Raw genomic sequence first — 15,944 nt, 5'->3', positions numbered from 1 at the left:
CCTGATTGTCAAGGAATGAATGCAAACGGATTGTGAAGAGTATGGTTGCATGCTAGTGAGTTTGGGCAAGAGAGTTGTGGCATTCAGGTAGTACCTGTGACAACTGGAGACGTTCTGCAGTCGGCACCGAAGGCTTACACTTCGGGCATCTGGCAGGTGGGCGGCTGCCTCCGCACTTCGATCAGGCTTTGTGAAGAGAATCTTGCAGGATGGAGTTATTCCTGAAGTGATTGAAGCCACGCTGCATTGCCTTGATAATTTTTGGTGAAAGTAGATTTCCTCCTGCTCAAAAAAGCACTCTAAAATGGCTCCGTCTATCGCTGATATCGAGAATTCTAACCATACAAGTATCTACAACCACATCAGTGGAGAAATGTCCGAGATCATACTCAACGGTGAGCTAAAATCAGCAATATCGTTACGAGGGACTGAAAAGCCCGATTCTGCTTCAAATGGTGATGCTGCTGTCGAAGGGCATGTCGAATACCAGATTCGCGAATCACCCATGGGTAGAAAACGGAAGCTGAAGGTCATCTTTATGGGAATGGGCTGCAGTGGCATCAATTTTGCCCATCAAGTTCAAACTCGAATGGACAATATTGACCTTACCATCTATGAGGCCAATTCCGACCTTGGGGGAACCTGGCTGGTGAATAGGTACCCCGGATGTGCATGCGACATCCCCAGCGTCTGCTACCAGTACAGCTGGCAGCTGAAGCCAGACTGGGAACGATACTATTCCGGCTCTAAGCAAATTTACGAATACTTTCGAGACGTTGCTAAAGAATGCGATATCCTCAAATTCGCTCATTTCAACCACAAGATCATCCACGCGGAGTGGGTGGGAGATGATGGTCAATGGAAAGTTACCATAATGCGTAATAACGACCCCTCCGATACCTTCATCGACCATGGCGACTATTTCCTTCATGGAGGTGGTGTTCTCAATGCCTGGCGGTGGCCACAGATTAAGGGGCTAAGTGAATTCCGAGGCCCACTCGTACATACGGCTCGATGGGACGATAATCTTGACCTGAAGAATAAGAAGGTGCTTATCATAGGCGCAGGGAGCTCGAGTGTACAAGTTGTGCCTACCATAATCGACAAAGTCGACCAACTCTTCGTTGTGGCTCGTTCACCTATCTGGGTGACGGCTGGTTTCGCACCCAAATATGCCGGAAAAAGAGGAGAGAACTTCTACTACTCGAAAGAGACACAACAGATGTTTCGAGACGATCCAGAGTACTATCTGTCATACTGTAAAGCTATCGAGTCAGAACTGAATGTCAGATTTAAGTTCTACATCAACGGATCTAGCGATGCAAGGGAGGCTAGGGAGTATTCCATCCAGGAGATGCGGAACAAACTCGTCAAGAAACCCGAGCTGATGGACACTTTGATTCCCAGTAATTTTGGTGTTGGATGCAGACGACCCACTCCAGGAAATGGCTTTCTCGAAGCACTTGTTCTTGACAAAACCACTGTCCTGACTGAAGAGATTCAGGAGATAACTAGTACCGGCTTCATAGACGGAAAGGGGTTTTCTCACGACGTCGATGTGGTAATCTGTGCTACTGGTTTTGACACTAGCTTTCGTTCTGCCTTCCCGCTTATAGTTGATGGAAAGAACTATGAACACGAGCCCGAGAATGGCGATACTCAAGGGTACATGGGACTTTCAGTCCCCGAGATTCCCAACTATTTCGTCTTCATTGGTGCTTATGGGCCTCTTGGCCATGGTTCCGTCATTCCTATGGTTGAGGCGTACACCAATTACATCATACAAGTCCTTGAAAAGGCACAGATCGAGGACATCAAGAGTATTAGAGTCAGCAAATCTGTTGGAAAGGCGTTTACCAGACATGCAGACCTGTACTTACAACGGACAGCATGGTCTGGGCCATGCAGTTCATGGTTTAAGAACGGAGTTCCTGGTCGCAAACCTCTCTGCTGGCCAGGGTCAAGAGTGCATTACCTTTCAATGCTTCAGAAGCCACGTTTTGAAGACTTCGACATTGACTATCTGTCAGAGAATCGATTCAACTTCCTCGGAAATGGATTCGATGTCCGGGAATCAGACGGACGGGACATAACGTGGTATTATGGCCTCTTGGGCAACGAGGATCGGCAACCAGAGTCCTTCCCGGACCCAGTCTATTGAGGGCAATTATATCGAATGTGAACACTTCAATATGACTTTCGAGCTGATTATGTCTGTCTGCACGCTTGATAGATATCTAGACGATACTACTGAACTCATCCATAAAGTCATCATTTAGCTTGCTTCCGAACAAACTCTGGAGCCAGTCGTAGTTATCAGTGATCGGTAAAATGCCAAATATGTCGTCTGACATGGGCATCATAGAAATCGCATCTGCGCCAGTAGAGTGAGGAGCGTCGATATCTTGGAAATCCAAAGGTGCATTTTGTAGACTCGCATTGAATGCCCTCGGGTCACTGCTTTGATTGGCTGGAGTCACATCATCATCCTCTTCTGGGGACCCATTCGCCGAGGCAGGCACAAGCCCAAGACCTGTCCTGCTGATAACAGCCTCAAACATGCGCACTGTCCATATCAAACTGCTCCAGTATTCACAACTCTCCCTCAGATACTCGAGCTCCGCAAAGATCTGGGTCTTGATGGCGAGCTGCTTTCGAGGGGTGGTGGTTGAGTCGAGGGCGATCTCAATGCGCATAGCTAGAATAGTTGACGCACAGGTCATGCTAATCACATCATGGTTAGGACAATTGTGCATATCATCAAGAGATTGCCAGATGGTCATTGGATAGCAAAGCTTACAACGATAAGGGGCATAAGTGGAGCACCTGATGCATCGAAGCACGCTGAATGATTGTAGAAAGCTCGAACATAGCGCTCTCTTGCCGTTGAGCGAATTTCTGCATAGAGGAAAAGTCGTTCCTTGTGTGATGATATTGTTTGACGGCACGACAGAATATGGCCTCTAGGCGGAAGCCCATGGCTAGCAATACTAAGACCCATATATTATCTGACGACCACTCTTGGAGTGCCCCGATTTGCATCTCCCCGGGAAGTTGTCTTCTCCAGGAAGCCAGCTGCTCACTGAATCGGTTAATTTCATTCGGAGTTGGTATCACACCTGGACTCTTGAAGTCATGGATGAATCGTCCACCTGTGCATGTCTGTCAGCGTTTTTACAAGACATTTTCCAACTCTCATACGTACTTATAGTTGACAATTTGCTGTACTCCACCATGAATACTTTTTGCAGCCTGGGCATAGGCTGGAGGATATCGCTGTACGTTGGTGGTATTTCAACTTCCTCCTCACAATCAGACTCTGTCAGCGGTTCAGTGTCACAGTAGCGATCATCAAATCTCCTGAGGTTATCGATCCCAGAAACTGCCATGAGTGTATCTCGGTTATACAAAACCCACCAGATACGGCGAAATAAACGGGTGGAATGCTTATCAAGCGTCTCCGACATGTAATTTCTATGCAAGCCCATTCGAGTGGCAATCCTACCTGCATTGCTCAGCCAGTATCTGTAATCCTTGTCCATGGCGTAGGTAAATGACAGAGAGCTCAACATGATTGAGCCCTGAAGAAGATGGAGCTGGCTGGTCTCACATCCTAGATCGTAGAGCAGCCGAGCTTTTGAGAACAGTGATTTTTGAGCTGTGATTCGGTCCTGGTAGCCTGCTTCATGAAGCAATTTGCGAGGAGCATACGGGACTGCGTTTGCTAGAATTGATTGCAAGAGGAAAGTAGAATGCTGACCGGTCTCATAATCCTGCACAAACTTGACACGGTCCAGTATAGGCGCATATGGATAAATGCAAGCAAAGTATAAGCGAAGAAGCTCACGGCTAGCGAACGGTCAGCACTGGAGACAAAGGGAGCCATAAATTTATCACAACTTCTCTTACCAAACATGACGTGGGGGAAAGTTCAGTGCTCCCTTCTTCTGTAGATATTCAACGTCCACCTCGTCGAGACCTGGGAAGGCTTCTTGTGGATCGACTTTGGATCCGTCCTCCAGAACGAGGAGCCGCACTAGCTTGGTCGCTCGTGGTTGACCCAGAGCTTCACCGAGGATTGTCATAGAATTTACGCCGTCATGATACTCGAACACCTCGCGTCGATTTGGATTCTGCAAAGGGGATGTTGGAGACATTACCATTGGTCTTCGACGCGATAGTTCTTGCCAGATCCGAATGTGTACATCTTCTTCCCTGATCGGAGGGTCACTCCCGCAGCCTACTCCTTCAACGCGCTCTCCTTCGAAAGCAATAGGGTGCTGGTCAACAAGTAGTGACGAACTTGGGTTCTGCGAGCTGGCGTTTGGGGTCTCATTGCGCTGTGCATTCTCTTGTTCAACTCCAGCTTGCTGGCCTGAGTTTTGGAGCTATGACTCTGGTCAACTTGAACACTGCGGGTGGTACATGAGAAAGGGCATGTACTACAGTATCCTCACTTGTCTCTCCATTGTCCGGCGGCAAAGAAGCTTGAGTTGGAAGCTTTAGATTCGTATGCTTTCGCGGACGTCGCACTGAAGGTCTGTAGACTCTCAGTCTCAACGATGCTGAGATATTAAGAATACTAACGCATGGATAGTTCTCTGCGGAGGACCAACGAGGACACAAGTGCTTGTTTGATTGCGACGCTTACATCGTGTGCAAGGTACGCCAACCTCCCACGCATTGCATCTTACCTTTCGAATATGGCAGTGGATGCAAGCCCGTGATTTCTTTGCAGGACGTTGATCTAGACTAACTTGAGGTTCGAGATTTATTGCGGCCGTATCCATATCAGATTGCTAGATTTTGACATGCTACATTCGTGCCTTACGTGATAAGGATACGGGGAGTCGATTCCTGACTACTCTTGTCATCTGGTAACGGCAGAAGCTGAGGGCATAAGTCCACAGACTGCCTGCATTTGAGCTTAGATCGTCAGAGGACCTCTTGTGGGGATTCTGTTGGTGGCTCCCAGGCTTGCTGCTGCTATGCAAACGCGGGGCAACCCCTTGAATAGGTTTAAGCTCCTGTCCGGCATGCTCTTTCAAGGTACCTAGGTAAGGACACATCAAATACATCAACTAACTACTGAGCCTGTTGGGTAACCAAACAGCATTTCCATGAAGTCTTTCACCAGGGATGAGCCTGGGGGATAGTGCCTCGGCTTCTTGAGTTTGTGCTTGGCAGCTTATGCGGGGTCGAGCTATCAGACAGCTCGGTGCCGAAGTATTTTTTGTTTCGATCACTGCAACACTGACCGAGTATGCTTGAGGCCCGAGATATTGGAATTGACATCCATGTCAGCAAGAAACCTTGTGCGCAGAGATGCCGACGCGCCGAGCAGTAGAGGCCTGCAACAGGAAGGCGTAACGTTCGGGGCCTTCTCTTTGCCATGAAATGAAGAAAGTCTCGAAGTGAGGCGCCTACCGTGGCCTGGATGGTGCGGACAGCCAGAGAACATAGTGAGTATTGCAAGGTAAAACGAGATACAGAAGGTTTGCCATAGGATCTTCCGGCTAGGCGCTTTTCTTGAGCGTCCAGAGTCGTCCCGTCATTAAGCTGCTCCTCACCTAGGAGTTACACTCCTGCTATCAGAGCATTATTTGCAGGTTCGCAGATAGAGTTGAGTGAACGAAACGAGCATGTTGCCATTCATGACCCAAGATTCGAAGGTCGTGCTTATTGCGATTGTCGTGATAGCTCTGGCTTTCCTGACCAAGGTGACACTGTTGACAACAAGATGGAGAAACGCGCCGCCAGGTGATTTAATGGAACTCATTCATTCACGAGGATCTTCCGATTGCTAACATGAATTGCAGGTCCACTCACTTTACCCATTCTTGGAAACCTACATCAATTGCCTAAACGCGATCTTCACTTACAATATCAGAAATGGGGACGCCAATGTCAGTGAGATGCCAGCAGTGATCGAGATCAGCTCGAAGGATTTACCAACTGCTAATATCTGACTAGACGGACCCATCTTCTCCTTGAAGCTAGGGTCACAGAGTGTTGTCGTCCTCACAAGTGGTGAACTCATCAAACGGTTGGTTGACAAGAGGAGTGGTAACTATTCAGATCGACCTAAACTCTACATGCAAGATATATGGGAAGGATCGAGGATTATCATGAGAGGCTACGATGCACTATGGAAGGTTGAACGCAAATTGTATCATCAATTCTTGAACATCAACAAGGCGGGTCGTTATGTTCCCTACCAGGATCTGGAGACGAAACAGCTCCTTGTGGATTTGTTAAACAATCCAAACAACTTTGAAGATCTAATTACAAGAACGACCTTGAGCGTCGCGACAAGCATGGCATACGGGTTTCGAGTTTTGGACCCGAAAAGTGACGTCTTCCAGGAAATGTTCAGAAATACTCATGGTTTCTTCGTCATGGTTAGCAGCAGTAAGCTTCTGGATTGGTACCCGCAGCTTCGCCCCATTGTGAAGACCTTCCCTATGTGGCTGTACCCACTGGCCAAAAGAGCAAAAGAAATCTACTATCGAGAAAGAGCACAGTTTCGTCAGCTGTTTGAGGATGCAAAAGTAAATTCTCTTCGAGATGACTCACTGCCAAGTATGGTTCAGCATACGGCTTTTGCATGATATCTTGACTTATCTTCCGCTCTAGGTTTTTCCGCAGACATCAGCAAAGCTAAGGAAACCTGGAAAGGGACTGAGAATGGTGAACTTCTCACAGATCATGCAGCATCATATATTGCAGGAATTGCAATGGAGGGTGCCGCAGATACTACTAGTAATACTTTAGCAGGTTTGATCAAGGTATGAAGAAGCATTTCGCAGAGGATAATTCTCACTCTCCAGACCGTATCAGATAGACTAACAATCGTCTACAGGCCATGATGTTGTTTCCAAGTGTCCAGCAAACGGCACAAACCGAACTGGACACAGCGATTGGTCCAAATCGACTACCTACCATTGAGGATTCTGAGTCTCTTCCATACATGCGACAACTCATCAAGGAGGCCCTCCGATGTAGGTAAACCAATTTCTTGCAAAATCGTAAGGGCTTTCCAAAATGGTAACATCACGACTTTTACCAGGGTTTCCAACCGCGATCAATGGCGCCATTCCGCATGCTGCACTTGAGGATGATGTAGTAGATGGATATCGCATTCCAGCAGGAGCGACAGTTGTTCTCGCCGTTTGGGCTGCTAATAACGACCCTGAGCTCTTCCCAAACCCCCGCGTGTTCGATCCTAGTCGACATAAAGCGGAGCTTTCGTTCTCTGAGGCAGCAGCTGCACCCGACTATCGCGATCGCGACAATTGGACCTTTGGTGCTGGAAGACGAATATGTCCGGGGATTCATGTTGCAGAAAGGACTCTTTTTCTTGCTGCTGCACGCTTGTTATGGACATTCAATATCCGCAAGGCCCGAGATGCAAATGGCGAAGAGATTGAGGTCGACAGGGATGAAGTCACGCAGTCGATTGCTGCACGTCCAATCCCATTTCGGTGAGTGAGATCCTGCAATACCTGTTTGTAAGCTAAGAGCTGTCGAATAGGTGTGAAATTGTCCCACGTAGTCAAAAACATGTGGATGTTGCAAGAGCAGAATGGCGTGAAGCGCAGGACCAGTTGGACAAAGATGGCAACTATAAGCATAACATTTTGCGTTGATGGCATTGGGAAAGGGGTTCCATCGAGCGCTATACAATGTATTGATTGGCAACGGACATATATCTTGAATGCTGTTCTCCTTTGGAAGTAGTATTAGCAAGTTTTGACTATATGACACCTCTTCGGAGCGAAAGCCCTCCATCACATGGTATCACGGCTCCGTGGATGAAACTCGACTCCGCACTGCACAAGAATGCAGCCAGCCATGCGACATCAGATGGCTTCCCCAGACGCCGTACAGGTGTTATTGCTGCTAATGCAGCAGGGGCATCTGGGGGACTCGTGGCTCGAAAAAGATCTGTATCAATCATTCCAGGACATATGACGTTCACACGGATGCCATGTGGGCCATAGTCCTGCGCATCCGTCTTTGCGAAACCAACTATCGAATGCTTCGATGCACAATAGGTTGACATTCCGCTCGAAGCATTGATCCCTGAGAGTGAAGATACTGTAACAATGCTTCCTCGTGTGTCACCATATCCTTCCAAAGGCTCCTGTTTCATCATTTGTTTGATCTCGGCTTGATGGCACAGCCATGTCTACATAAGAAGAGAGGGTAAGTGAATAGACATGACCCGGAGAGCGAATAGTAGAATGAGAGATCGAAATCGAAGTGACATAGAACGTACTCCGTACTGGTTGATCGCGATGACCTTATCATATGTTTCAATCTTGACATCAGCAATAGGAGTTCGTTGTGGAACAACGCCTGCGATATTCAGAGCGTAGTCTAGTCGCCCGAATTTTGATACACACTCGTCAATCATACGTTTGACGGATGATTCACTCGCGATATCAACCTTCAGAACCTCCACTCTAGCTGTGCTGCTGACATGTTGGAGTTGATTTTTTGACTCCTGTAGACCTTCAAGATCAATATCGACAAGAAAAAGCCTAGAGCACCCTTCTTGCGCAAGAGTAATAGCAGCTCCCCTGCCAATTCCTAGACCACTAGCGTCAGATTCACGACTAGCGACATCTTCCAAGGGAGTGATGTTCTACCTGAGGCAGCACCAGTGATCAGGCAGACTCCAGGGAGTTTGAATGTCATCTCGATGACCTGGAGGGTCTTACAATTGCTCCGAATTAGCAGATCACTCAGGTTCGAATGGTATATGGTTCAAGATCGTGAGCCAACTGATGCGCGGTTTGAGTGATACCATACTCAACTGAAGGATTCATCCTCAGCCTGGCCGAGCCTATGGTGAACCCCGCACGGCGACCTTATCCCATCCCTGAGGGCACCGAGAGTCTTCTTCGGCTCGGTCAGATGAACATCTCAATCTTAGTCCAGCTCGGTACATCCACTAACCTTGACCAAGCATGTTTATACTTATCAATCTGAGGAAGCATTCTATCATTATCCTCCTCGAGTAAACCGGATCCACCAGGCTTTATATATGAAAGTCTAGGACAAAGTCATGCCCCATCTCGTGGGAGTCGCCCTCGTGATCGGCGCCGGATCAAGTAAGTCGTATTCAGATGAGCACTTCTATCAGCATTATTCTCGTCCATGACCCGAAAGATCTATACTCATTTCTCCAGGCTATGGGCGAGCCGTCACCAGCCTGCTGATAGAAAATGGGTGCCAGAAGATTATCCTCGGCGACGCCAACGAGGAGGAACTCTTGAGGCTACAGGCATGCTTCCAAGGCTCAGATTGTGCAAGGGCTCGAGTAGTGTCCAAGACATGCGATGTCAACAACGCAGAGGACATCGACAGGATCATTGAATTTGGAGTCGCGGAGTTCGGGGCCATCGACTATTGTGCCAATTGTGAAAGTTTCAACGCTTCCAAGGGCCAGACCACGGACATCACACTGGAGGAATTCACTCAGGCTAGCGATAGATGGCAGAAAGGGGTGAGTTACTCTGATGATCCCTTGTTTCTATGTTGGGATAGTACACTCAATGTTTTGACACTGAAATCACCTGAGTAGACATGGCTGGCCATGCGAGCTGAAGTACGGCATTTCCTCAAGCAACAGGAAAAGAATCCTTCAGCTATTGGCAGTATAGTGAATATTACGGCAGCACAAGGTTTAGCAAGCGACGCAGGACTTCCAAGCCACTGCGCTGCAGCACATGGAATTGTGGGAATGTCAAGGGCGACCGCTATGGATTACGTCAAGAAAGGTATTCGTATCAATTGTGTCTGTGCGGGTACCCCGGGAGCACCTGGCCACGATGTTCATTCCCAGGCAGATGCGTTTCCCAGGGCGCCCAACGACCGACATATAGCTCCAGAGGATGTGGCTCATGCAGTAGTCTTTCTCCTGAGTGAAGCTGCCTCCAGCATCACTGGGATCGAGCTGCCAGTGGATGGAGGCTGGTCGCTGTACCACTATTGATTATCTGTCAACTGCTACTTATCAAACACTTGAATTGAGGACGGTGCCATGAAAAGACGTCAAACTTAACATTGAGACCACGAGGTTCCAAGGCCTTGGATATTCCTTACTCGAAATCCGCCCGATATGGATATTTCCTCAGTAGAAAGTGTCCGGCGAACGCAATGATTGATCCCACAGCGAACAAACCAGTATAAGTACCAAAACCCACCAAATAATCGGGCGCGTCTCTGCTGGGGAACAGGGCGGAGCCGTAAACTTGTGCTAACTGAGACAATCCATTAACAATCCCCAAGCTGATTGCGCGTGTCTCGGTATCCACCGGACCTAGTTGGCTGGTAGCGTATGATAATGCGATCGGGCTTCCGGTCCAGATTGCAGAATTGATAAAGCAGAGAAAAACATATCGAGGGATATAGGCACGGATTCCTGTTGCCAGGCCACAGAAGACCGAGCCGATCAGCATGATCGTAGCAACAAACAGACTTCGTTTGGTGGAGAATTTATCAGCCAGGATTGATGTTGGAATGGCAATTGCTAAAGCCACGACATAAAGAGGGGCAGTCATAAACCTTGATATAGTCAGTACAAAAGACAGTGTCATGTTGTGTGGACACTCACTGGGCATTGATGGCAGTATAGCCCAGTCCCTGAATGAGATATGGGTAAAAGTATGCCAATGCGCTTGAGCCAACAAGCTGCATGTAGGGCAAGGCGAGGAAGTACAGCCTCCAATTCGTAATAGCCGAAATAAAAGCTCGCCAATGGGTAAGTCTGGTAGCAACGTTCGCGTTTCTCGATGTAATGTCTTCCTTCGCCAGCCGTGCGATGGCCATTTTCTTCTCTTCAGGAGACAGTCTCTTTGACGTGGCTGGGAAGTCGAGCAGAAAGAATGGGACAATGAAAGATATTCCAGCGGTTAAAGTGCCTTCAACGATGAACAGCCATCTCCACCCAGGAAGCCCCTGTGCTCCGTTGAGATGCCTTGCGATCAATCCAGCAATGATACCGCCAAAGGCACCTGACAGGATAGATGCACTCAAAAAGAAAATGAATCGTTTCGACCTAAAGGACGAGGATAAGCTTCTGTAAGCATTAATCATGGAGGTGGATACAGACTGTTCTTCACGCTTATACCATGAGCTGATAAGGAAGAATACCCCGGGCTGGCAAGAAGTCAGGACGTAGTGCCATCAAGAAATATTTGACAGGGATAGGGGTCGTACCGCAAAGCCAGCTTCCGTTATGCCCAGCAAGAATCGAACAGCAAGCAACTGATGTTTGTTCTGCACAGCCCCTAGACACGTTGCACAAGTACCCCACAAGAACATGAGTGCTGGGATATATAGCGATGGCCTGGCTCGGACCAAAACCATGCTTCACAATCAGTGAGCGTTGGGCTTCACGCAGAATATAGGAGAGAATCATTACTTTGAAGGTGTCCCTGCAATGAGATACCCAACCTGGAAAGTTACCACTGCGTGGTAATAGTCCTTATCTTTCAGCTTTAGGTCGGTGTACATGCCGGCTACCCTGGCATTCCCAAGGTTGGAACGGTCCTACAGATGATCAGCATGCGTGTCGAATCTTCCAGTGGGTTTAGAGGTACAATGTAGCTGAATACGAGCAGTATCCACAGTGCCGGCATCAAGTACAGATCGATCTTCCATCGCAGCTTTCTCTCCAGGGCAGGATCGATCTCGACCTCTTGAACAGCCACAGCATCTTTCACAGCGAGATCTGCTATGAAGCTGTCCTCGATATGCTTCGGGTTGGTGATTTTCGTTGTTCCGACGTCCATCTTTGGCGTAGCGGGATAGAAGTGCTAAGAAACATATAGCTTTCGGCAGTATAATCAAATGAAGGTCTCCCCGTGGGGATACTCTTGCGGGGAGTTATATAGCTGGGCGGACATTGGATGGGTTGGAACAATTCGAGTAGCCAAGTGTCTCCCTGCTGTTAGTCAACTAGTGTAACTGGAGTCTCGGTCAAGAAGATAAGTGATGTTGCAACTCGATCGTTTCGGTGCCGAATATGACTGTAGGAATTCTGAGGACATTTTATCGATCCTGCACGACATATCAGAGTTGGTGGCACCTGGTTTTGTCATGTGGCGAGTTATCAAGGGCACCGAACTTGGTGATGTCGCTTATCACTGTCCCTATTCACGACGTAGAATCCAGCATCCCATCCATGCCGGTCAGAACGAATCTGGATTTGGTAAAATTCAACAGGATCTCTCGCACCCTGTGTCTTAGTTAATTGGAGGAATGAGACAAACGTTGGAACATTCGGCGCAATTGAAACAATGTATCATTCCAGATGCAGGACTGGTTCGCCCTGGGCTGAGTATGCAATGTTCATATGTATACATACCTACCTGGATATGAGGTAGACCAGGACATGACTTGACCAATAATTGACTTTTCCTCCCACGTTTTAAACCAGACACAAATGCCGCTCATAAATCCACCCGTGCGCATCAAAGGCTAGATATTGCCTGTGTGTCCAGATTCCAAAACCATATCTTATTCAAGCTTGTGAAGGCAAAAACAAGAGGTCGAACTGATCCTGACAAGAGATATCGTACTTCTTCAGGGACGGTCTGATCAGCCCTCATCCCCCCTTTCGCCAATTTTTCCCAGTGCCACATATGGCGCCGATCTCCTCATCACTCTCTCAGTGGCCATAACTACCAATCCAACTTCCTGTTGGGTGTCGGTTGATATTAATTGGCACGCTGCCTGCCGCAAAGCTCCCAACTTGAACTTCGTCACCGGTAAGAGCGACCTCGGCTTTCTTCTCGTCGAGGAAAAAGTCCTCGTCGACCTTGGCTTCATCTTGTCCTTCAACCTTTGAAAATTCGAAAGAGCGATCCTCCGCAAATGCAGGACTGGCTAGCTCTTCATCGAGCTCAAAGAAGCCCACACCACTGCCACCGTCGACGGACGCAGCAAGGCCACCGGAGAATCCAGACTCATCAGCTGATGCAACGATCCCATTGATCGTCGGTGATGGTGATGGCGAGGGCAGAGGCGATATGGCGGGTGAACGTAAGCGATTCTTGCGCTGACCAGAAATATTCGGACTAAGGGTATTGTCGTCATTGCTTTTATTTTCCACAGCCTGTCGGTTGGGACTTCCGTGACTCCCAATTGCAAAGGAATTCGAACCTTCAACGCCGTCATCCTCCTCGCCGTTCTTCAGAATGATAACCTCCCTGGCGGGTGTTCCAGCACTTTTCGGCTCCGGACTTGGGAGTTCCTGGTAGGAACTGCTAGGGATGACAATGGCCGAATCAGCAAGCTGGAATGTGACTTGTTTCCGCTTGCGAATCGCGCTCTGACCACTATCAGAGCCGTTTCTGATTTTTCCGTTGCTATTTCTAAGTGCACTTGGAAGGCTCGTGCTCGGTAATAGTGGGGACGAATGCGTCCGTTTTGTTGCTACTACTGTAGGCGATACCGGCTGCCTCGGCAGCGATTGTGACTTAACGGGCTGTTGCTCGGCGGTACGTTTCGAATCTGCATTGATTGATTGTAATTGTTTCGCATCGGCTTCCTCAGGTGAAGATAGTGGTTGTGGGGTTCGTGTGACAGGCGTATGGTCACGGGACTCTAAGAGTGGTAGATATGCGGGGGTGAAAACCCCTGCGAAAGAGTCAAAGCGGTCAAGCGTGGGTGTCGTAAGAGCTGGAGTCTCGCTATTTGAGCGTGGTGGTGTCGTCAATCTCGTCGTCGATGAAGATGGCGACCGGCATACAGTGGCGCGGGGAAGCCCCGTTGGCGTGGGAGGAGTTCCCAAAGTATTTGTGGGCGGTGTTGTCTCACCACTAATATTGAGCCTATCGAGCGACAAGGTGGGCTTGCTGAGAGGTGCAGGCCGTGTGATTTTGTCTCCCACGACATATTCAGCCCCCTTCTTTATCTTTGGAGTAATCTTGCCATTTGCCGATCCGTTGTGTGCGGATGCAAGCAAATATAACACCGAAGTATGTGATGCTGCTGTGCTTGTGTGTTTACCTGGTGGCGATGGTTCCGACGATGTACTTGAACCGCGCGACCTCTTTCTTTTACACCTCGTCCTCAAATCATTCTCGAAATCGCGGAACTCTTTCTCCTTGATTGCTTTGAACTTTGAAATTTCGTCGTCTAGCTGCTTCCTTTTCCTTTCGAGTGCATCGAGCAGTTCTGAGTCCGAGTCGCCTGTGTGCTCGGGTGAGGGGAGCGAGGGTTTAGATAGGTAGTTGATGTGTGCGGAATTGCGATACATATTTGATCGGCGGGGTGTGTCGAGGATTTTTAGAACTCGTACCCTGGGCCCAGAACTGGCGGGGTTTCGCCCTCCTACGTATGGCTGTGTCGTTTTGAATGGTTCTCCACTGGTGCTGGTGGTTCAGCGATATTGGTCACCGATGAGGAGAGAAGTTGTACATTGGTGTCTTTTACGAGGGAAAGATGAGTGGAGAGTTGCAAGCGAGCGACATGAGTATTTCCAGCTTGTGTGAAAGAGTCGACCCAGGAGGAAGAAAAAGATGAACCAAGAACCGATCGTGTTGTTCTAGCGGTCAGATACGCGTCTCGAGGGAGGAGCACGGAATACTGGATTCGGTCACTCTCGCAAGTGAACCAAATTTGCCGACAGGGATAAAAGAGGCGATGACGATTAAAAGTCTCCTGGAGCAAAAGTCAAATCGGTTGTTATTGGCGCTGGACTTGTCGGTAGCGGCGACAAAGAACGACTTTGGATGTTACGGTACTAATTAAGTACTCTGAAAAGTAGCGGGGTTGTATAAGAAGTCGACGGCCACCCTGGAATAAATGCTCGGGGGTATCGCTATCAGTAAATGCTTGAAGAAGGTTCTTATTAGTGAGCCAGAGAGTTACACCGTGGCTGAGTGAGCACTCCTCTTAAAGGTTATAACTGTGGCACCAGGAATACTCCGTAGTTGTTGGATTAGTGGGATTGAATTTTTCGCGGCCTTGCGTAGCGCATCTTTGTCTATCGACTGTGGCTTTGTCTGTTTCACAACACAGACGCAGGCGGGTTGGTCTGGGTACTTGTTCCCTTTTGCTTTGGTACAACTCGGACAAACGCAGTTCTGGGTAAGATCCGAGCTTGCGGGATGATGCAAGAAATGTGGCCCGTGGGTGTTGAAGGTCTTAGAAAAGTTTATACTCCACCATTGTTTCGGCAAAAAGTTGGGGGTGGTCAAAATGTTGCTTGTGCTTGGTGTCCTTATAGTACTACCTGAGGTGATTCCGTTAAGTACTTGAACCCGGAATAGCCAAAAGGATGACCAAGGCCTAAGCGACCGGCTAGGGATAAGCAGGCGACGCCTCCAAGGTGGGATGAAGGGAAGCAGGAAAGTGGAAGCGAGTCAAGAGAATGGCAAAAGACCAGCTGGTAGATACCTTTCTTTCCTCCACGGTAGATGGGAGTCAAACTCATCAGAGGAGGGCCCGGCGGAGCTGTAGGAGAGCGAACATGTTAGGAGCGGGCGCTTTGTTTCCAACTTTTGGCAAGTCGGTTTCTGGGCCTGTGTTCTCTATATAATTTAGGGCTGGAGGTAATCGTCCCGAGGTAACTCGTCCTACAATCCGTGGTCAAAGGTCCGTGTCAGAAACCTTTACACTCCCTAGATAGTATCCATTCTTGAACCATCTAGTGTACTTGCTTTTGTTTTTGATGGAGTAGAAAAGAGCTTCGTTTGTTATAAAGGCCAGGATGCCAACGTAGAAGTTCCTCTCCACCGCCTGGCAAGCCCCAGCGAACGTGGGGGGGTTACACGGATCTCCAGGTCCAATCCCGCAATGTGATCGAGGATCACTCTCCAGGTTGTCAATATGGTAATGATATTCAATGACCTGAGCACCTAGAACAGTATTTTCCAGTTTCGCTTAAGAGGTCAATGGTAATTCATGGTTTCTGGATGATTTGC

At 48.5% G+C, this 15,944-nt stretch overlaps 6 protein-coding genes across 6 annotated transcripts; 2 read left to right on the top strand and 4 right to left on the bottom strand.

Moving 5' to 3' along the window:
* Window positions 1–2,237: 2,237 nt before the first annotated feature.
* LTR84_008875 (uncharacterized protein) lies at window positions 2,238–4,469 on the bottom strand (the record flags this gene model as incomplete). Its single annotated transcript, XM_064852418.1, has 5 exons — window positions 2,238–2,724; window positions 2,801–3,152; window positions 3,206–3,849; window positions 3,910–4,388; window positions 4,458–4,469. The coding sequence occupies 5 exons, from the start codon at window positions 4,467–4,469 to the stop codon at window positions 2,238–2,240; spliced, it is 1,974 nt and encodes a 657-aa protein (XP_064701393.1).
* Window positions 4,470–5,642: 1,173 nt separating this feature from the next.
* On the top strand, window positions 5,643–7,488 carry LTR84_008874 (uncharacterized protein; the record flags this gene model as incomplete). Its single annotated transcript, XM_064852417.1, has 6 exons — window positions 5,643–5,760; window positions 5,820–5,906; window positions 5,974–6,582; window positions 6,637–6,788; window positions 6,863–7,001; window positions 7,070–7,488. The coding sequence occupies 6 exons, from the start codon at window positions 5,643–5,645 to the stop codon at window positions 7,486–7,488; spliced, it is 1,524 nt and encodes a 507-aa protein (XP_064701392.1).
* A 268-nt stretch (window positions 7,489–7,756) lies between these two features.
* On the bottom strand, window positions 7,757–8,703 carry LTR84_008873 (uncharacterized protein; the record flags this gene model as incomplete). The annotated part of the gene is made up of 3 exons (XM_064852416.1): window positions 7,757–8,191; window positions 8,282–8,595; window positions 8,655–8,703. 3 exons carry the CDS (start codon window positions 8,701–8,703, stop codon window positions 7,757–7,759), a joined length of 798 nt encoding a protein of 265 aa, XP_064701391.1.
* Window positions 8,704–9,073: 370 nt separating this feature from the next.
* On the top strand, window positions 9,074–10,003 carry LTR84_008872 (uncharacterized protein; the record flags this gene model as incomplete). The annotated part of the gene is made up of 3 exons (XM_064852415.1): window positions 9,074–9,119; window positions 9,198–9,514; window positions 9,593–10,003. 3 exons carry the CDS (start codon window positions 9,074–9,076, stop codon window positions 10,001–10,003), a joined length of 774 nt encoding a protein of 257 aa, XP_064701390.1.
* Window positions 10,004–10,109: 106 nt separating this feature from the next.
* Window positions 10,110–11,804, bottom strand: LTR84_008871 (uncharacterized protein; the record flags this gene model as incomplete). Its single annotated transcript, XM_064852414.1, has 5 exons — window positions 10,110–10,575; window positions 10,625–11,169; window positions 11,230–11,380; window positions 11,435–11,562; window positions 11,613–11,804. The coding sequence occupies 5 exons, from the start codon at window positions 11,802–11,804 to the stop codon at window positions 10,110–10,112; spliced, it is 1,482 nt and encodes a 493-aa protein (XP_064701389.1).
* Window positions 11,805–12,682: 878 nt separating this feature from the next.
* Window positions 12,683–14,275, bottom strand: LTR84_008870 (uncharacterized protein; the record flags this gene model as incomplete). Its single annotated transcript, XM_064852413.1, has 1 exon — window positions 12,683–14,275. The coding sequence occupies one exon, from the start codon at window positions 14,273–14,275 to the stop codon at window positions 12,683–12,685; it is 1,593 nt and encodes a 530-aa protein (XP_064701388.1).
* Window positions 14,276–15,944: the final 1,669 nt, after the last annotated feature.

Source organism: Exophiala bonariae (genome assembly GCF_035927105.1).
Source record: "Exophiala bonariae strain CCFEE 5792 chromosome Unknown scaffold_34, whole genome shotgun sequence".
Lineage (NCBI taxonomy): Eukaryota > Fungi > Ascomycota > Eurotiomycetes > Chaetothyriales > Herpotrichiellaceae > Exophiala > Exophiala bonariae.
Note: the sequence above shows the minus strand (reverse complement) of the source record. Positions and strands in the feature narration are given on the sequence as shown.